At 40.9% G+C, this 22,135-nt stretch overlaps 2 protein-coding genes across 2 annotated transcripts; one reads left to right on the top strand and one right to left on the bottom strand.

Moving 5' to 3' along the window:
- Nucleotides 1–9,377: 9,377 nt before the first annotated feature.
- Nucleotides 9,378–12,294, top strand: LOC308363692 (serine/threonine-protein kinase NIM1-like; the record flags this gene model as incomplete). The annotated part of the gene is made up of 3 exons (XM_080836519.1): nt 9,378–9,681; nt 10,805–11,073; nt 11,527–12,294. 3 exons carry the CDS (start codon nt 9,378–9,380, stop codon nt 12,292–12,294), a joined length of 1,341 nt encoding a protein of 446 aa, XP_080692645.1.
- A 7,667-nt stretch (nt 12,295–19,961) lies between these two features.
- On the bottom strand, nt 19,962–21,311 carry ccl25a (chemokine (C-C motif) ligand 25a; the record flags this gene model as incomplete). Its single annotated transcript, XM_080836214.1, has 4 exons — nt 21,190–21,311; nt 20,695–20,812; nt 20,402–20,501; nt 19,962–20,039 (listed from the first exon to the last, which is right to left on the bottom strand). Exons 1-4 carry the CDS (start codon nt 21,251–21,253, stop codon nt 19,962–19,964), a joined length of 360 nt encoding a protein of 119 aa, XP_080692340.1. The 5' UTR covers nt 21,254–21,311.
- Nucleotides 21,312–22,135: the final 824 nt, after the last annotated feature.

Genomic DNA, 22,135 nt, shown 5'->3' with positions numbered 1-22,135 from the left:
AGCAATAAAAGATGCCATTTAGTCGCAAATGTAAATCAACAATCAGCGAATGTAAAGGCAAACTAATGGCGGTGTTAACAAGGTGTGAACCTGTTACTTGGGTGAGTCGCGTCAGCCAGCCTATACAGAAACTGAGAAGGAAATTACCTTCTCTTTCATATGTCTATCTATATGTCTATATTTGAACACATTCAAAGTAATGTGTCATTTCAGGCTAAATTGTATTAATAATTGTTTTGATAATTTCTTCAGCGCAGACACTGGTTTCCTCCGGGCATTGGGCACTGAATGTAAACTGAAACCCGTGAGGAAGTTTACCCACCACGGGAGGTTAACGTCCCAAAAAATGTATCCATTAATTTAGACAAATGGGCATAGTGTTCTACAGGAACAACCATTAGTTTGACAAACAAGACCGCACGTTTTGTTGCACCTAGTTAATTGGCTCACGCCTAGGAGTGGTAGTATGGAAAGTATTTCCAGGTTTCCAACATCGATTGTATCCACACAAATGTAAATGACCGCATTAATGTAAGGGATCATGTTGTGTTTTGACGGAGGAGGTTATTGGATATTTGATTAAAACAACCCCAGAAGATAAAGCCACCAAGTAGGCCTGCACACATCGACATGTATGCTGGTGTTAACGTTTGTTTTCCTCTTGGAGGCATTTAAGGAGGGTATGCATCCTAATTGATCCGCATAATCGATTCCAATTGACACCAGGAAAACACTTGTGTACTGTGCAAGATGGAGTATATCTGTCTCCCACCACTGCGCATAGTGGTCTCCTGTTTTCCCCTTAGCCTAAATAATATGTAGCCTAATTTTCAAAACCCTTAAACATAAGTAATTTCTGAAAGACGTCAAACGATATTTAATATTACAACGCAACCTCAGTGATGACATCTGGCAATTATGTTAAGTACCAAACCACACATACATATTTATACTCTCAACTTTCATGTAAGTGATACAGTAAGCACGGTTTCGTTAGTTAGGCGTACAGCTACGACGTCGTGTGTTCAACCTGGGTGGCTGTTTGTACTGCAGGGGCTTTTGCACTATATCAGAAACTAAGACTTTCAAAGAAAGCAAAGGCCGTTGGCAAGTAGATCTATTTCTTTCGCTTGCCTGGCATATGCAACAAGTCATTGCAAGTCGAAATCAAAGGATGTTGCCAGAGGCGGACCCGGTGAACACATGAAAAGCATTGGTTTATTTTCTGCAATTACAAACACGTGTCTGCAACCACTTGTGTAGATACTTGAAAGCAGTCATTAAACCATTCCATTCCATATCCAAAGTTGCTACTAGCTGCAGTTCCGCAAAGAAAATATAGTAATGATCTGCTTAAACTATGAGAAGCGACCATTGATACTTTTGGTGGTCATGCTGCAAGCTTCCACATATTTTAAGCATCCAAGTTACCAAATCCTTGAACAAGATGTTAGATTGTGTGGCATGATTAAGATTTTGGTTACAAATTCAAATAAATGAAAAATACAACCAGAGGTACAAATCTAGCAATTTTGTATAAAAAAAAAAAAATCGAGGAAAGGAATTTGTCCATGTAATTGTTGATTTTCGTATTTCAGAATATCACGAAGGCATGCCAACGCAAAATAAGATGCTAAGTACCCAAAGTCACACGACAGGAATGCTCACATAAATTTTATTTACAAAATTAATTAATACATATTTTACATATATTACAAGTATGTATGCAATTCTTCAGCAGCACACAAATATTTTATAACACAAGGTATGAATTGAAAAGGGTAGTGCATAAGGCTCTTTAACTCTGACCAGGGGATAATGAGTTGTTCTAACAGTTACTGAGACTAGGATCAAGACAGAGTGGCTCTGGAATCAGCAGATAAGAGAAGAGAGTTTTGCTGGGATTAAACAGTCTAAGCTAGAACAGTGTTCATAGCAAAGTTCTGTATGTGTATATGTGTTTGCGTGTGTGTATGATTTAGTCCAGAGAAGAAAGCCATGTTCAGGTTTGGCATAAGCAGGATGTAATGGAGAGGACGGTGCGCAGTTGTCCATGCTGGTTTTGGAACGTGTTGCTCTCATAACCTTGTGGGACACATGCATTTCCTGGACCTTCTGCCCACAGCAGACAGTCTTCTGGATTTGCAGCACTCCTGCAATACAGACAAAATAAAGTTAGGCAAATAGGTTGCTATGCTAGTATCAACTAACAATTACTGCAAAGGTTATGCTGGTTTCTCATCCACTGTGTTGTGTTTTTTTCGTTTGTCATTGATCTTAAATGGCATGCAACCATTGAGATCTAAAATAGCATGCAACAACCAGGGTCTTCCTTTACAGTGGCATGGACGTTTACAGCCACTTGATATCAGATGTTCTGTTAGGAATTTAGACAGACAACAGTATTTATAACCTCTTCAGCGCCCTGCTTTTCACATGCTATTGTTCCTAGACTTAACAATAGTTAAGGTTCAATAATTGAGCATATAATCAGTTTAGAGTTAAATGTATACTTAGCACAAATGCTTTGTCTGGATCAAAATTAAATGAATGGACATTTGTTAAGATTTGTTAAGTAGTGCTAATTGGAAATTAAATCAGAGTATTTCCTCAGCTCCTGTGATGCTGGCTGATCTTCTGATGTGTCAAAGCAAACAGTTTGGGAATGGTGAGGGGTGAATAGAGAAGGAGGAAGAGGAGGAGGAGGAGTAGGAGGAGAAGTGTGCATTTGTCCCAGCTGTGTTTGAGTTTACCTGAGAAGGCATCGGTTTCCTGTGGCACAGCTTCCCAAACACCTGCCTACATCAATTTCCTGTGGAACATTAGCAAGACAAGAGAAATGGCCATCAGCTCTCTGTCATTTGCAAACACCCCCACCTCTCCACTGCACCTCTGAGAGGGGTGTGGGATGGGGGTGGGGGACATTTAGCATGTTGAGTACTTTGATTTGACACCTGCAGGCACCATTTGGACACTCTCTTCCTCACACATTTTGGGAGGGGGGTGTTAGACAGTGACAAACAAAACAATCTGGAGTTTATCTGAGAAGAGTGGTGATGTCATGGCAGTGTTGCTAGGGCAGGGGCACAATTTCTTTAAAAAAATAAAGTACTCTTTAGATAAATACATAGATAGATAGATAGATAGATAGATAGATAGATAGAAAGAGAGATGGGGATGATAACAGCACAACTACATACTTATACAGCTAGTTTAAAAGCACATTGAGTATGTAGTTTTTAGTTGACAACATCTATTTACTTCTAGATCTACAATTACAGTATAAATGTATTTGAAAGATATATTTTATCACAATATTACTTTGCATGTTCCTTCTATATTTGAAGTGATCACTTAGAATGTGTTTACATTTGCAGGGCCTACATGTAAACAGAGGACAAAATGCCTGAGAGAGAAGCAGTATGCCCATGAGTATATCATTGTTGTGGTAAGTCTATAAGTATATTAACAACAAAAGATGCAAATGCATTTAGATGTAAAACAGATGTATGGACTGTTTCAGAATTTGATCCTTTGGACTTCCACAAATGACAAATGTCACTCCTTTAAGTGTCTACTATACTTAATTACTATAATTATAATTTCCTGCATAGGGTCTACTTAACACAGGGATATTTTTCTTGTTGGAGTTATGTAAAAGTCATGCTTGTAGATGTCTTGCAATGACAAATCTGGATACGTGAAGAACCCCAATCACTCTGCAACCCCCACAGAGTGGATTGAATTTAGAGGAAATGGATTATCCTTTGCCCAAGTGAGGAGACTGACAAATGTAGATGACTTATTAGCTTTGTCTGTCACCTCACTCCAATGGCAAACTTCCATTTCCTGAAACCGGGGCATGTGTGAATGCATTAAACATGTGTGAATTCAGGGCACGGATAGTGATTTCAGGGATTTTTGATCACCAAAAATACTTGAATTTCAGCCTCTGCCTAAAAAAAGGCAGGTCTGAACAGTTCAATCAAAATGTCAACACTTGCTTACCTTGAGTTTCTCACTTTTAACCCCATTGGGGTCATAGGTCAGCTCATAATGGTACTCAATGTATGGGATTCTGTAGCATCCTTCCTTCATTTCACAGGTCTCCACTGTCTGCACAAGCTCAACTTTGTTTGGAGTCTCCACCAGTGCCGCGTCAAACTTAGTGGGGACACAGGAGAACCCCTCTGTGGGAAATTATAAGAGTTCATATTATTTTTTTAACAAAATATCTGACCTACATTTACAATGGCATGGCAGGCAGGCACAGTTCAAGTTAACACACGCCTATATCACATCCCGAACAGTTTATGTTGTGATACTTCTTTTATCATGCTTATTATTTGTCAGAACTAGGGTACTGGGAAAAAATCATATTCAGGTTTTTTGTTTATCTGTTTTTGTTTTAGTAAAGCTATCATTGGTTTTGGAGAGCATACCTTGTTCAGCCTTGGAGCCTGCGCACTTCCCAACATCAACGACAGTCTCGTAGGGTGTTTCAAAGTTGAAGATTTTGAGTGCAGGAACCCGCATACATTGAGACACTTTGGCCTCGCAGTGGCAGTCATCGATAATTTCCACTTCTCGTAGGCCATCAAAAAGCATCACCTTGTCCACTCTCAGGCTGGTCGGTTCACACGTTAAATCTGCTCTGCACGAGGGATCTTTGTTAGAGCTGTCTGGGGTGTGTGGAAACGCAGTCTCGCTTGATTTAACCTGATAAAGCTGAACAGGCACAAAGAGTGAGGTCATTTTTTTTCGACCTACATAGTCAACAATGAATTCAGAGGTTAAACTATGAAGATATATTATTATGCCTGTATTTTGAAGAGGTATATCCAACAGCCACAAAAATGTCCTGTTTTGACTAAATAAATGGAAGAATTCAGACTGCAGAGCTATGTACAACAGCGGCCTCTTGTGGTTATTGACATTATTGCTAGAGCTGCTCCAGAGCGCCCTTACCTTTTTGTTCCTGAGGTAATCCAGCATTGAGGAATGCCTGGGATTTACATGCATGGCTGTGGCATGTGACGATGAGGTTTTGATGGGCCCCCCACAGTGGCTTCTGCATTTGCCCACGTCCACATTAACTGGCGTTCCTGAAATATCTGTGAAAAGAAGAACAAAGTCATTTTATACATTTTTTAACGTTATCTCTTCAATATTTTAAATATTTCTACTGATTTAACTAAATAAAATAATGTTCATTTGAAGTGTTCATTTTGAAGATCGCCTGTTAGAACATATGACAGATTAGTTTCATGTGGGGAGAATTTGAGGATTTCTAAGACAGGCGCCCTGATGGTCAATTTCTTGATTGGACAAGTGGGGGTCGCCACAGACTTGGCCCAGCCTCTTACCTCGGCCGATGTAAACAAGGTGGCTCTGGCGCCTGCAGCATGCCCTCTCTGTGAAAAGGTTCCGGGGCTCCATATGTTCACTCAGCACCCCACCTACTGAAAGGGGGAGAGAACAGCAGAAGGCAATTAGTCACTTCTAGACTTTTCTAGAACACAGCATGGCAGCAATACTAGTCTTAAATCGAATCTGTGTATGCCAGCATGACTTAAACTTTGAAACAGACACGCATGTAAACACATGCACTGACATTAAGCCTATTTTTCTGTTTTCTTTTTTTTAAAGCCTAACTAAAAACTAATCAGAACTTTGTTTTCTGGTAAATAGTATTGACATTTGTGCATGTTTTATGTAGCAATAGATCCAACAGTGTTTCATTTGACATTATTTGATGATTGTTTTCAGGCACTCCTTTCAACCCCCATGGCTTTGGTTGAGTACCCTGCCCCTAATTAAGCAGGGACTACTATGAGTGACAGAGGACTGCATTGAAACAGTTTGGGGATCTTAGGCTAACATTCTCCAGTGAAAGTGAACAAACAGAAAAATAAAGGATTGAAAACACCCGGTACTTACAGACATGGTGTAGAGTGTAGAGTAGAATGAGGAGACCCAGGGTTGGCATATCCATAGTGATACCTCCTTGGTTTGCAGTAGCCTCCTGACTCAGTGGTTCCACTCTGAGCCCTGTGTCTCACTGGCCAGGGATATTTATATTGGCCTGTTGTTCTGGTCACAGTTGTCACTGGCTGATGGTGTGGAGTTTCAGGGGAGAAAAGAAAAAGAGGACATCAAATTTCCATGCTTTAAAAGCCACCTCAGGGATGGTGTTTAAGGCGGAGGGCCACATCAAAGGCAATCCCTCTGGAAAGCTCCTGGAGTTTTCACCTTGGAGTTTTCACCTTGTGCCTTGGGGAGGGGGGGGGGGGACTTAGTGGATATGTGTGTCCAAGATCTGCCTAATTAAGTGCTTAAGGGACTTTGAGACCCCTAAGCACCACTCACTCAAAGGCATTAATCATGTTTTATCTCAAGGGGAAAGGTGTTTAGCGCCTCCACTTAAAACAAAAACTGTCGCAGTCATGTAAACAAGATCAGTGAGGGGGACACACCACCCCGAGATGGTGGGGGTGTGGGGGGGGTGGGGGGGGGGGGGTGGGGGGGGGGCGTGGTGTAGCCACCTTTTTGTTTATTCAGCACTCTGACCAAATGGTCTCCCACCAGTCACTGGCTCTCAGGCAAGGTCAGATTTAGGGGATAAGCCCGGCAGAGCAAACTAATATATATGTCATTTAGCGTCATAATTACAGGCACGTAACAGATTACTGATAAATAATCCTCGGAATGAGTCAACAGAAAAACACAGAGAATATAGGGTATGTGATCTCGCCAATGACCCACCCACACACCCAAACACCCGCAGGCATAGCAGGCAATCGCACCTTGTAATTTTCTTTTCTTTTACGAGCTCATTTTTATTATGATAATGCTTGGTTTGGCCATGACCCAATGTTTATCTGGTTAGTGAGAATGTGGAAATGTGTAATATGTGGAAGCACATCCAAACAGGCAAATGCTTGGACCATATTCAGAGGATGTCAGTGATATAAAGGTCTCAACATGCGGATTCAAATTTGTACTTTTGAACCAAACCCAATACATTTCGGGAAACATAATAAAGGAACTCAGAACAGGAGAGGTCGTTTGCACACATTAGGAACTGCGTGTTCTGACTCGTCTGCTTTTCAGTTTGTGAGCCAGGTACATTCTTCCAAAATGAGCTGAGCAGGGTAGTGAAACTTTACAAAAAAAATTTAGTTACAGTATTTTTTAAACAAACATACCTATGAAGCCGGGGCCAGGTGAAGAGAGACTATGTCTAGTATTTGAAAGTGAAAAAAGGAAATAGTTAGCCATTGACAGTCAGTCAGCTTCCCCAGGGATAAAGGATGTTTAATATGTGAATTCTAAGGCAGAAACCAATTATTCTTTGAAGTCTCCCTGTCATCCTCACCCATTTTCACCTTGATTGAAGTTGGGTTACGCCTTCAGGGGCAAATCACATAAACTCATGCGCTGAATACACTGATACCAGAAGGGAGGGGGGTGAGGGGTTCAATCAACAGAAAGACAGTAATCACTGATTATTCCCATGATCACTATTTATTGACAGTGGGCCTAGCAAAAGTAGTGTTTTAGCACTCAACAGGAACGATATTTCACATTATGTTATTTTTACTGCATCTAATCGCATCACAATTAAAAATGTATCCAAATTCACCTCTACATTTTTTTTTAAACAATTTGAGACCATTTAATTATTTAAGGGGACCTTTAATTAGGAAATGTACTGCCTTTTTTAATGAATTTGTTGGCAGGTGGTAGCTAACCCCTAAAGAGATATAGTTGATTTCCCCTTGAAATGGATGTAACAGAGGGTGGGGTCTGTTACATAGTGCTGGCAGCAAAATATATTAATTGGAACAAACTGACAATTTAAGACCACTTTCTCTTCTACAGCAGTAATTAAACCATGGGAACCCCTAGAAGCTACTGTTTTGTTAGAGACTTAATCAGATAGCAGATTGGCAAGACTTTGTAAAGGATAAAATGCAACTGAATCATTCTCTCTCACTCACACACACACACACACACACACACACACACACACACACACACACACACACACACACACACACACACACACACACACACACACACACACACACACACACTCACACACACACACACACACACATACAGGTGTGCTGGTCGGAGGATTATCTCTGAATCATCTTCTTGAGCAAACACGTGCCTGTGATCAGTCCCAGGTAAATCAGGATTAGGGTCTGTGTGTGAGACCTCTGTGCTGGTCTGCTCCGTATTTGTCTACCCATTTGTTTTGTCTGGTCTGGTAATGAGTGTCTGCTTCACAGGACCGTTTTTTCTTGTCCTTCATCTTGGCCTGGGTTTGGGTCAGCACTGTAATGCTCTTGGCTACTTGGTATATATTGCTGTTGAAAGCTGCGTGAAATCAGTATGCTATTATTTTGAACTCTCTTAAATGAGTGTATGGTATTTTTAAGCTATTTGTTGATTGTGTGCACACTGTTCAAGTTGCAAAAGTGTATATGAAAGTCACTGATACTTAGCAGTCATAATGACCAGTGAAAGTGTGGTTGCTGTTCTCAAAGAGGCTAATATAATACATGATGGTTGGTTATGTTATAGTGACCTTGTGGTAGGCAACTACTCACTTTTCTTTACAATATTCATTTCTTCAAGCTACAATAAACCACTGTTATCAATCTCATACACTGTATCCCTGTGACCTATATAATATGATGACAACTGTGTTTGAAGCACAAAACTAATCAGCGACTGGCCAGACACCTCTGAAGAAAGTGCAGCTGCAGCAGGTAGTCACCTCAAAGCCTGCTGTCTGTCAGAGGGCATCAACCCTCTCTGGAGGATTAGCTTGCCTTGAGACATTACAGCGCAGCATGTGGCCAAGAGCGCAGTCACTCTAGGGGCAGGAGGTGAGAGGAAGACAGGGACAGGGTCACCTATCGGAGTGGCACCGCAGTCGGTGGAGGTATCGTGGGACAGAAAAATATTTGACGGACACAGACTGATAAACTGGCAGAGACAGAAAAGGGGTTACACCCACCATTAGAAGAGTGTCTTGGATTGTCTTTAAGTTGAAAGTAAAGATTTCTGACTGGACAAATGTTATTGGCTCTATCTCCTCATTTCTGGGACTGCTTGGGGACATCTACTTGGGAGCAAGTGAAGAGCAGACTTGACCCTCTTGTTTTAATGCTGATTTGAAGCAATGACAGATGAGCCGTTGTCAACGCTTGGACTGATAGCAAACGGTCAGAAAGAGAAACTATCAGCAGGCTTTTCTTTGTTTTATTCATCCATCTTCTTGAACACCTCTTAAAGCAATATTTGGAGACATTATCAGCTTTCTGTTTCTGCTGTAGGACGCAGGAGTCAAAAGACACACAATGCCCTCCTACCAAAAAGTGATCACCCCCCGCATCATCTGCAGGGCTGAAGTGAAAGTGTCAGAGGCAAGGAAGAGTGCAGTGAATGATGGGAAGAAGGAGGCCTCAGAGAGTCTCCCTGTGAATACAGAGGTGCAGCCTAAACTGACTCCTTTCACGCAGGCTGTGTACGACCTGTCCCATGTGGAGAAAGTGACGAACGACCTGGCGTTTGGCTCCAGGGTGGGACTCTATGAGCTACGAGGAGAGATTGGCAGCGGGAACTTCTCTAAGGTCAACATGGGGGTGCATGACCTGACAAAAGGTAAGAACTTCCTGCAGGAGCTGTGTAATAAGTAATGGATTTAATGTGTAGTCCACCGGTCATTCTTGAACAATAAATACCGACAGGACGATCAGGTCTGTACCTCTGCATCAGGCTATATAGTAATAATGAAGAATTAATTTAAAAACCTTGTATTATTTACATACTATTGACGTAAAGAAAATGTAGCAATGTAATAAGATTATAATTTAATTAGGTTTGCAAGAGGAAATTACTCATCTCCCAGAGGATTGATTACAGCACAGGTCTCGCTCCCTGCCTTACCTCATCACCAGTACAATCCCTGTCTGTGGCACTTCTAACTGGGTCGGCCTAGAGGGCAGGAGCTAAGTGGCTAATGAGCACATGCTTGGGGACAGCCCAATATTCCGAAATCTCAATATTCCGAAAAAAAAGTCCCCCTGGCATACTTTATAACTAGTTTAAGTTGCACCGGGCTATCAGGCATATCACTTTTCCAAGGCAATATTTGTTAATTTAGCCTACTCTGGTTTTGGGTATGGGGAACCATTCGTAAGGAAATCACCGGCAGATTGTCGCAGGACATTACAAGCACTGACAAGGCATGCATGCGTTGGTGATCATACAAGTATTTTTTATCATCGCGATGCAAATGCCATGTATCATAATATTCTGAATTAAAGTTCATGCTTGTGAAATGAATGCATTTATATGTTTATGATTGTGTTTTCGATTCATTGGGATGTGCATGTGGGCTATAGTGGTTCACGTTGCTGTGCTCACTATTTCGGAACAGCGGGCTGTCGGAATAAAGGGCTTTCGGAACATTGCCATGGAACCCACATGCTTATCCCCAGATAGCCTGATGAGAGTGTGCTGTAGGTCTAGACTCAGAGGAAGGGAAATGCTTTATTGACCTAAGAGGTCACATCTTACACACAAGCACTATGAATAATGCATGCATTGTCGGTGTACTTTTTTTATTGATCTGATTAGGTTAAATCTGATTCATTAATCTATTTTCTTTATTGCCAGAAATTAAACATAAACTTGTTCTATATGTATTTCTACTAATTATTCATGCTATCTCGTTTCTGCTCACTTTCACTCTTTGTATTTCACATTATTTTATGGCACCAAGTGAGGGTCGCCATCAAAATACTGGACAAAACATGCCTGGACAAGCGCTCCCAGCGGATGTTCTCATCTGAGATCGCTTGCATGGAGAAACTGTCGCATCCCAACATAGTGCGCCTATATGAGGTTGTGGAGACCCTGCAGCGGCTTCATCTGGTGATGGAGTTTGCAGGCGGAGGAGAGCTCTATTCCCGCATCATCAGTAGGGGGCGGCTCCCTGACTTGGAGGGCAAGCTGGTCTTCTCACAGATCCTGGCAGCAGTCAATCACATGGTGAGCTCACAGAACTCACAAGCTGCTTTTCAGCTCAGGTCTATAATAATAATAATGATAGTAATAATACTTCATTTTTATATAGCGCTTTTCTAGGAACCCAAAGACGCTTTACATGTGCGAAGACAAACAAAACAATACAACAGTAATAATATAAAAGACAAAGGATCAAACAAGACAAACAAACAGAACAATTTTAGCCTCCACAATTTCTTTGCCTAATTTATTTGCTTAAAGTTATTATATTGCCTGTTAAAAAATATATATTTTAATGTTTTTAATTACACTACTGTCCATCCATTTTTTCGCCTATTATCTTTTATCACTTAATTTAATTAACTTTACATTTTCAATACATTGTTTGGCAAACCTGGGCTCTGTAAACTTTCTCCACCTTTCTTTTTTCCTTTTTTCTTCCCTCATTCCGTTATTCCTGTGTTTCCTGTCACACAGCATGACAATAACATTGTGCACAGGGATCTGAAAGCAGAGAACATTTTCTACTCTACCAGTTGCTGCATCAAAGTGGGGGACTTTGGCTTCAGCACTGAGTGCCAGCCCGACGCTATCCTGAAAACGTTCTGTGGCTCGCCACACTACTCTGCCCCCGAGCTCTTTAGGGAGAAGTCCTACGTTGGCCGCTATGTAGATGCGTGGGCTCTGGGTGTGCTTCTGTACTTCATGGTAACTGGTAGCCTGCCGTTCTTCGCAGCCAACCTGGTCCGTCTGAAGTACTGCATCCTGCTGGGCTCCTACACCATCCCCAAATACGTTTCCAGCAGCTGTCAGCACCTCATCCGAGGCTTGCTGAAGGCCATCCCGGTAGAGCGCCTCTCTGTGGCTCAGATGATGACCAGCGCGTGGCTGAAGGGGATGGTGTACGCCCAGGCGTACCCTTGCACCTGCCTCACCCCCGCGCACTTGACAGACCCCACGTGGCAGCTGAGTGTGGAGGAGCACGAGGTGAAAGCAGCACTGGAGGAGCTGGGCATCGGACAGGCGCAGCTGCTGAATAACTGCGGGCCGGGAGCAGACTCACGCAGTCCCGTCACGGGAATATACCGCATACTGCTGCACCGCGCCCAGAAAAGGACGACGGTGGAGGCAGGGGGTAACACTGCTTTTCAGCCCTCAGGCTTCCGGCCATCCCGACGCTGGTCTGTCCCCATCACCACGATGCTGAGGAGGGAGACACCATCCAGTTTGTGCTACATCCTGTAGAACAGTCCATGTCTGAGCGGCAGGAAGGCAGTATGCTGACCCAGATCAACCTATATTGTTTCTGGTCTATGTATTTCGGTGCAGGTGCAAGACCCAGGATTTAATGGAACTTAATGGGATATTTATCGTTTGTTTGTTTGTTTGCACATCATTTTTTTTAACCTATTTTAACCATGTTTTTCGGTTTTCTTTTTAAAGGTACAGATTTCTTGTCAAAAATTAAATTAATACCAATCATCTAATTGTCCCCAATGTTCTGGACCTTGGCCATTAAGAAATGAAACAAAGACATCAGATAATAAATATTGCAGAATTATATGAATAATTCACTTCATCCAAGATTTTGATGAGTGAACCAAGATGACGAAAAAAGTCCAGCAGAGAGCACTGGTGTTTAGAACACGAGCACACATACAACTGCATTAGATGTATCATTGTGGTGGCTGGATGTATTGCATCAGTATGTAAATGCAATAATAAAAAATCTCAATATACCTAAAATGTATGTGATGATTCTATCTTCAAGAGGGTTTTTTGACTAGGTTTTTACTAGTAAATAAAGCTCACAACAAAACGACTGTATAACACCAACACCAAATCAACATCAACATAATCAGCAACAACATCAATAATAATAACCACAATAAATAAATACATAAATAATACTGATTTAAGAAGCCAATTATTGTTTATATAATAACAAAAAGGCAATAAAAAACAATAAGTAAGAAAATGATAATAACAGGAAACTGAACTGATTTAGATCACAGCTATAACAAACGTAAACATGCATTCAGTATTTTCGAGAAGGGCAAAAAGACCACACACATTTCACAAGAAGACTCAAAACTAGAGAGAGCAGTTGCATATATAATGTTTGGCGACTAAGTCAAGGAGTCTACACAGCAAAGGATCTCTCACTTTCTAGTCTAAGTTCAGACATGATTAAGTGATGACTTGCCTGTAGGCCTTTAAGAGGAACATTGCTACATGGAGCCATGGACTTTAGCCAGAGACAATAGCCCATACAATGCCCCTCACATAGGAAAGTCACAAATTAGAAATCAGAAAAACTCTGTACTTACAGTTTATCAACCACTTCCCATTACAGTCTTGATTAATGGTGCTGGCTGGCCAGTATGACGCTCTGGTAACATTTGTGCTCTCATTATTATGATCCATTGGTGTTTTTTTTTTTTTTTATATATATATATATCCAGGGCATTACAGAGGGGTATTCACATTGAAAAATACCTTGTTTCTTTTTGACAATTGTTCATTCTCAAAAGAATGGTAAACAAATACACAAGGCAGGGACATTATAGAAACAAAAAATTAAAACAATAATTACATTACATTAGTTAAATCAAATAACCATCTGGTTATCCTCCAACATGTCACATTAATCAAGGGTTTCAAATTTAAAAGGAAAACAATTTTTTTTAGATAAATTATATTAAGACGTTAATATTGATGAGACAGACACCAGCAATCAGAATTTAAAACAGTACTTTTATCTTTTGCAAAAGAGGAAGTGTGCTACAACCAAAGGTTGTGAACAGACTCCAAAGATGAGCTGGGCGCAGCCAGCATTATGTGAGTAGAAAAAACAGGTTTCATCACACAAAGGGCGGTATTCAGAAGTTGCTGCAGTGATCTCAGAATATGTCCTTGAGAGTTGAGCAGTAGGCATGATTATCAGTACAAAAACAGGTGGTTTTCCTCAGCAAGGGAGTATAGGCCTCAGCACACAAGATAAGCAAGCAGATTAAAATACAATAACAATGTCTTCATTAGTGTAATGGCCCTTTTGTTGAGGGGTTATGAAGAAACAAACCAGATTCTTCCAACAGAATTCCCTCCAGCTCAGAGAACTAGTGCCCATGTCTTAAATCTTTCATCACTTAAATTTGGGGGGAAATCACTATCAAAAAATATTTTAATAGTTTAGCAGTTGTTTGTATGTTGCACAATTTCTGGGTTTGTTTCCCAATTTTAAGAGATAAACCAATAAATGGATTTGCCTTGTCCAAGAGATGTTTGGTTAGTGCACCATCTGAAATAATTGCCTAAAGAGGGATCTTTGACATTGCCATTTCAAGGTCCTTTCACCTGGCGGAGAATCCAGGATTACACCAACATATGAGAGGCCTTAGTTGAGCTGCATAGTAATATTCCAACAGGCATGAAAGCCCCATTCCTTCATATTCCTTTTTAAGGTGCAAAGTTTTATATTTAATAGGCTTTTTGCCATTCCATATGTACCTGGATATGAGCTTGTCCCATTCTGCAAATTGCTGAGTTGTCACCTCCACAGGTAATGTTTGAAAGAGGTAAAGCAACTTGGGCAAGATATTCATTTTAACTGATTCAACTCTTGAACTTAAATTGAGGAATGAGGAATATACTTGTTCTGTATGTATCTGGCCCTTTGGTCCTTAGCCCCCTGGAGTGGTTTGTTCAAAACTGTGTAGACAGATAATCGTCACACTTGTCAGTCTTTAACATGTGCTAAAACCATAATGGAGTTGTTTATTTCCTCCAGGCCTTCCTGTGCATGAGGTCAATTGGGTAATATTTAAGGACTCAAAGCAGGTGAAAGGGGACCACAGCATGGGAGTTAAGGGGTGAAGGACCCTGACATAAATCTCTGAATTCTGCTACAGTCATAAAGATCCCTATAACAGTTATATTACTCTACAGTTATATTACCTGGTGCACATCTGTTCACGTATTGGTGTTTGTGTGTGTGTGTGTGTTCGCGCGCGTGCACATGAGTCTGCGTGATTGATTTGATTTGACCTGGTCTGATGCCAGTTACCAATACAATCTGTCAGTCTCCCATGGCTTTGAGACAGAGCCAGTTGAGATAAATCTCTGCAGATGTTATAAAGTCTTTCATAAGGTGTACTGTTTCCCAGAATCAACATCCAAGGTGGAAATACAGGCATAAAGATGCACATGCCTATCGACCGTGATCAGTGCAATTAGCCATGGTTGTCAGTATGTGGTGGTGTAAAGTCTGCTGGAGAAATGCTGACTTGCTGCCATCTTGGCATACATTTTTTCCCTTGTGACTGCAGGCCATCAACATAAGTGGCCTTAATTGCAACATTGGAGTCTATGATCAACGGTTTCAATTTTGACCTACTTTTTAACACCGTCTGTCCTACTTCTGCGAGAAACTAAGTCTATAATCCAATATGAAATATGCAGATGACATCCACTCACTCGTTCATCTTATGCACTCACAACAGGAAAGTATTAAAGGAAATGCCTCCTCATACTGATCCTCCCACTGAAATATCTATTTGTTCATTCTACTCCATGCACACCATTGAGTTTGGAGAGCGAGAAAGAGAGACTGCCCCTGCAGTGCTTGCTCACTCCTGTAAATGGCCAATAATTACAGCATGAATGATTGTCTGTATTGCACTGCTCTTTGATTTACACATATGGACTTGCATACAAACTGGTCAGAGTATGGTAGTAGGAGTAATTCAAATTTAATATTATGCCTGGGGATGTTTTTATTGAGAGGGGGGGGGGGGGGTAAGTTGAGGCTATTAATCACAGTAGGAGCCACGGCCTAAGACATGAGCGACTGAGATCTTTATCAGCAACAACCTAGACAGGTTTAGTGTTTGTGCGGGAAATGCAGGAGTCTGTTGGGGTGAAAAAAGGGGACATTACCTACGATTTCAAAATATGTCACAGGGAGAGGAGAGCAGGAACGAGCATGCACACTGTCAAGAGAGATGTTGATGCATCATTGTGTGGGTGTGTGTGTGTGTGTGTTTTTGTGTCTGTCTCTGTGTGTGTCTGTGTGTGTTTGTGTATGTACTTAACTTTGTCCATGTGTGAGTATTTGTATGTGTGTGCACCTCCTTAACTGTATCCAGTGTTATTATCTGTGTGTGTGTGTGTGTGTGTGTGTGTGTGTGTGTGTGTGTGTGTGTGCTTCACTTCACTTCACATGTGTGAGAATTTGTGTGTGTGCTCACGCTTAACTTTATCCAGTGTGATAATAGGAGTGGGTGGTTGTACATGTGTGTGTGTGTGTATGTGTGTGTGTGCGCAGAGATGGGCAAAAATACATCAAAATGTATTTTGATACAAAATACAAAATACCTCTCAAATAAATGTATCAAAATAAAATACAAAATACTGTTGCCAGAAAATGTAACAAAATACAATACATGTGTAGAAATACTTTTTCTGAATTGTCAGTTTTCTCACAATTTGGTATAGCCGAACATTCAAGTTTGGGCTATTCAGTACCGTAACGTAGTAACCACGGGGCCAGGTGCAGGCGATCTGGCACTCCGCGCCTGGGCGAGACTCTCCACTATGGAATGAGGGGCACCTAGGACGCGATCTGGCACTCCGCGCCGATGAGACTCTTTTTAAAGATCTTAGCCTACTATAAATGTTGTTGAGACTCTTACTAAAGATCTTACTCATTCTCACAGAGACAAAAGAATACACGTAGCCTACTATAAACGGTGTTGAGATTTTTATTAAGTTGAAAGTCGGTAACAAAACAGAGACAAATAGCTACACGTCAAGCAATGTCATTTATTTCCTAAAATACGTTTTACGAATCCAACTTACATTACCACTGCACACTCACAACCTTACAGATAACGTATAGAAGTTGTACTAGCATTTGTATTCAAAGTTTACACTTTAATCTACCAAAGTACTCACCGTTTAACAATACAACTTCCACAAGTTACAGATTATCTTTGACAACATTGGCGCCCACATGTGATTGACAACACTGGCGCACACATGTGACATCACACAGATAAATGACCGTGTAGCTATTTGTTCTGTCTTGTTTTGTCTGAGTAAGATCTTTAGTAAGAGTCTCAACAATGTTTATAGTAGGCCAAGATCTTTAATAAGATTCTCATGTGCGCCCGGGCCCCTGCCTCTATGCAATGCGGCGCGGAGTGCCAGATCGCGTCCTAGGTGAGGCGCGCCTCATTCAAAAAGTAGAGCGTCTCGCCCAGGTGCGGAGTGCCAGATCGGGTCCCGGACCTTAGCTCTAATTGCGTATAAGGACATCACACGGCTTTCATCAAGTCACATTGTGTCAAGATGGCTAACGTTCACTGCAACAACTCGATACGCTCTTTGAAAGAACCTCCTTTAAGTCGGTGTACTAATGAAGATAAATTGACAAGGATCAAGACAGCTTTCTAAGTTTTCGACCAGAAACCCTGTTTTGTGAAAAAAAATTGATTTAAAGCCCCATTATGCAACAATTATACTTCAGAATTAGGGTTAGGTGAAGCAGTTTAACCTTAAAATAACAGCTTAAAAAAAATTGGGGCTATACAATGACTTTTAATATGGAGAATCGCCCCGTGCCATTACCATACTAGGGTCCATAGGCATATAACTGCGTTCTGTAGTTTTGCCTGCCGCAGCCCGCTGGCCTGACTTGTTTACTTTCTGCCGATCTAGTAAGTAGCTTATTTGACGTCTTGCTTTGTCTTGTGTTGCACTTGCTTGATGTTTGACTGTGTAAGGACAGTCATTGAGTAACTAGTTTGTCATAATGTCAAAGTCAGCACATTTCAAGAGATTTTGTTAGTTTTAGCTGCTAGCATACCTTTAGCGAATAGCTATTGATCCGTTGTGCTGCTTTAACATGAGCGTCAATGAGAGAGATCTGGGGTGATTTCCTTTTCGCCCCAAAAAGGGGCGGGCCATAAGAAGCAACACTTTTGGCAAATTGACTGATTCGACAATGACATTCAGAGGCAGATCAGATGGTCTCGTGGTAGAATCCGACAGAAAAAAAATCTTCTTCTGCTTAAACACTGGAGAAAGTAATTTGAGTATTTTAAATACAAAATGAGTCCACTCTAAAGTATTTTGTTACAAATTACATTCGATTTTTTATCGGCCCTATCAAATACAAATTACAAAATACTCAAAAGCAAATTAACTAGTATTTCAAATACAAGTAATTGAAATACTGCCCATCTCTGTGTGTGCGTATGTGTGTGTGAGTGTGTCTGTCCATGTGCGTGTCTGTGTATGTCACCACAGCGAGAAAAGGCGATGCTTGTGCCAAAGGTTGCTTGCCCTGTTGTATCAGTGATTTTGAAAACAATGCTCACACAGACTTTTTTCTAACACTCACAACACTGACTGGTGTGCAGCAGGTCCGTTGAGTGGTGTACAGGAAATTTTCCATACACGATGCATCAAAAAAGCTGGCAGGATCCTTAAAGACTGCTACCATCCATCCTTTTTTCCCCCTTTGCCTTCTGGTAGGCGTTACCGAAGTATTCGATCTTGCACCAGTAGATTGGAGAGCAGTTTCTTTCCCAGGGCCATCAGGCTTTTAAATGGACAGTGATACAGTCTCGCCACCTTACACTTTACATGTTACCGTTTTCTACTGTTTGCACTACAGTAACATTGCACTACCTGATACCAGGCACATTTAATTTGGCTTTAGGTTAGTATATGTATATTAGAATAGTTTAGGTTACTTTATGTGTATTATATGTTTAGCAGATGGTATTGTATATTTTTTTTGTATATTTTTTATATTTATATGTTTATTATATGTGTAATTTATGTTCAGAGTACTTATATTTTATGTTACGTTATGCTATGGTAGGTTGTTGTGCGGTGTCTTGTCCTAAGAATTTCAATGCCCAGTCTGTTTTTCTGTGTATCTGACAAATAAATACTTGAACTTGAACTTGGTGGGAAATGAAAGTGTAATGGGTGCGTAGAAGAACAAACAGTGACTCAAAAGAAAGTGAAAGCAATGGTGATCTATGTTTGAACAGTTTGACTCATTCAGAGGACGAACAAATGTATCACTTCAACATGAAAAGGATTTACAGTATGGATAGTCAGATAGTTTAAAGTTTTATTAACCTTTTAAACAAACAGTGGTAAAAAAGTCTAAAATGCCACATATCTAAAATACACTTCTATTAGCAAAAAAGAAAGACAACCTCAGTACCTACAATGTACCACTAACAAATGATCAGGGTTACAAACTTTGTCCTGAAAAAATAATTAAGTTCAGCATTGCCTTCTGAGTATATTATAAACTGGATGTGTACTTTGATTATAGCAGTCATTATGACAGTTAAGATAGAACAACATGCCTGCATACTCAGCACAGCTGACACAAAGCAGCATTGTATTAACTTTGTTTAATATCAATTCCTAGCCACAGCACAGGACAGACTTCACTCTTAATATTCTAATTTGGAATACATCAGTACAAAACGAGATACATAAAAAAGTTTATTTAATCAGCTGTCGAATTTCTACACTACTGATTATAACAGATAAATAGCTTTTAAAAAAAAAAAAAACAGCAAACTTAAAGGTCATCCTTCCTGGCCTGTTTATCTGTGGGAGAGAGGACCTCCCCTGCAATTACCTCCCCGGACTTGTTCAGATTTTGTGTAATAAAAATATCCCTGATACAGTGATAATTACACTGTTAAAAACTCAGCAAGGACAGCAAGGCGTCAATAACATACAGATAGTTAAAGTCATGTTGAATATATATATCTCTCTCTCTCTCTCTCTCTCTCTCTCTCTCTCTATCTCTGTCTCTCTCTCTCTCTCTCTCTCTCTCTCTCTCTCTCTCTCTCTCTCTCAGTGACAGTGAGACCTCAGCCAGCATGAGCGCCTGTGTTATTTAGTGTCTGTGCCAGTGGTGTGGTCCATCGGCGTGATACCAGCCTCTGTGTCTATGAAAGTGGCAATAACAAAAAAAGAAATGCTTGGCTCCTAATGCGCTAAGCAGTGGGGAGAGAACAGTGGAGTAAATCAGCGCCTGTAGGGTGTGTCTGTCCAATATGTGCACTGGTCAGAATGCAGTCTAAAGCTCTGAGGGACAGTGTGGAGGGGTTTGACGTCTCATTCACCATTGTTCTGCTATGGTGTCTCTCTTTCCTCTCTCCATCACTCTCTGCGGCTCTAAAAAAAAAAAAAGAACATAATGAACAATTTATCACATTTTGGATCAGTGAAGTGTGTTAGCTCCTTGTTAGCCCCAGATATGCATCTGATTCAGTGTTATTATATAATAATAATATATAATTAATAGTACCTTCTTGCCATGTGATTTCTTGTCTGTGTGATTCATCAGGTCCCGCACCCACTTCTGCTTTGGGTCAGCACAGAACACCCGGCCTCGTCTCATTGAAAACCTGTCAAGGTCCACAAGTGAGATTAGGACACCTATGCCTTTCCAAGTTGTACAGGGTCCGTGTGGGCAATGGAATCCCCCCCCCCCCCCCCCCCCCCCCCCCACGCACACACACACATATTAGGATCAAAAATAGATGTAAATATGGAGGGCAAGAAAATAATGGAATTCACAGAATGAAGATGGAAACTCACACAATGGCGGGGATATTGCATCCTCCATCCAGCTGTTGCTTCCTGTAGCTCCTGACAATGCTCTTGATAGATGGCCTGACTCTCTTCACATACTTCAGGCAGCAGTCCTCATAGGAACCTGGGCACAGGAGGGCCACCATGTTTAACTCAACAGCATAACAACACAACATCATGACTATGTGTTACCTGCGCCAAGGCTTTCTGACTAGCATAGTGATATACTGCTATATAGAGGGGGTTATTCTTCAGTACTCCAATGGATTTAGGTTAATCACCACAGACCAAAGTTCACTGATATGAATGCTATCAAAAGCAAACAAAGGAACTCCCACACCTTCACTGCACTGATAGCACAGACATAGACAGACAGCAGTAAAAACTGCCAGGATATAAATTGCTAATGGCTTGATTTTATATGCAAGGTCCTTCTCATTGCTGTTAAACAAAAACGGTGCTCACAATTCATTATGAAATAGCTGCTTGCTTAGCGCTTACCCTGTGCCACGGTCAGGTACAAACAAGTGAGAATGACAAGGAAGAGAAGTGCGTAGAACCTCATGGCTGATTCTGATTCAGAGATAACTGAGGTCAGATTGTGCAGATACACTTTACCAGGTTCCCTTGAAGAAAGAGAGAGAGAAAGGGATTTTATCTGTCCACTCAAAATGTCCCACCACGCCTCAACTTCACAGTTCTGTCTAGTATTGAAGGCATATTGGCTTTATCCTTGAACTGATGTCTTACAAATGTTACAACTGTGTATCCGGGTGCAAAAAAAGTATAATCTTCCTTTCATCGATGATTAGAAAATTAAATGAGAGCAGGCATGAAAGTCAGCATGTGAGGAAATCCCAATAAGAGCAAAGTCAGGTTATGTTCTTGCTGACAAATGGAATTTAAAGTCTTTGTTTTTGCCACATTGGTTCCAACTCAAATTTCAAATTCTTTGCCATTATCTTCCATATTAGGTGCAATTTAGACTTTTTCCAGATAAATGTTAAGAAACATTCATGTTCATTATTTTGAGATAAATTGCACACCCAGCACATGGACAACATACTTTTAACAGTTCGGATATTTTATTTAACCATGTTACCTGTGTGAAAATGTTTGCTATTTGAATTAACCCTGTCACTAACGTCATTGCAGAAGGAACATTGGATGAAGAGAAATACAAAGTCTGTACACTCACAAGTTAACCAAGTAAGACACATCCAAAAATATCCAATCTGCACAGCACATGCTCTGCAAGTCTTACCTTTGTCTGAAAAGAGGGGCTTTAGGGGCTGTCTGCTGGTCTCTGGGATTACCTCTCTTAAAGGCTCTCCAAGACATGGAGGTTAATTTATATACTCAACTATTTTCCTCTTGGCATTGGGGACTGACGGAAACCTGCTTCCCAAGACACGCCCCTCAGCACCTGAATGGTCCTGACATGACA

This window comes from Sprattus sprattus (assembly GCF_963457725.1).
Source record: "Sprattus sprattus genome assembly, chromosome: 4".
NCBI classification, from domain to species: Eukaryota; Metazoa; Chordata; class Actinopteri; order Clupeiformes; family Clupeidae; genus Sprattus; species Sprattus sprattus.
This window is presented reverse-complemented; position numbering and strand designations above follow the sequence as displayed.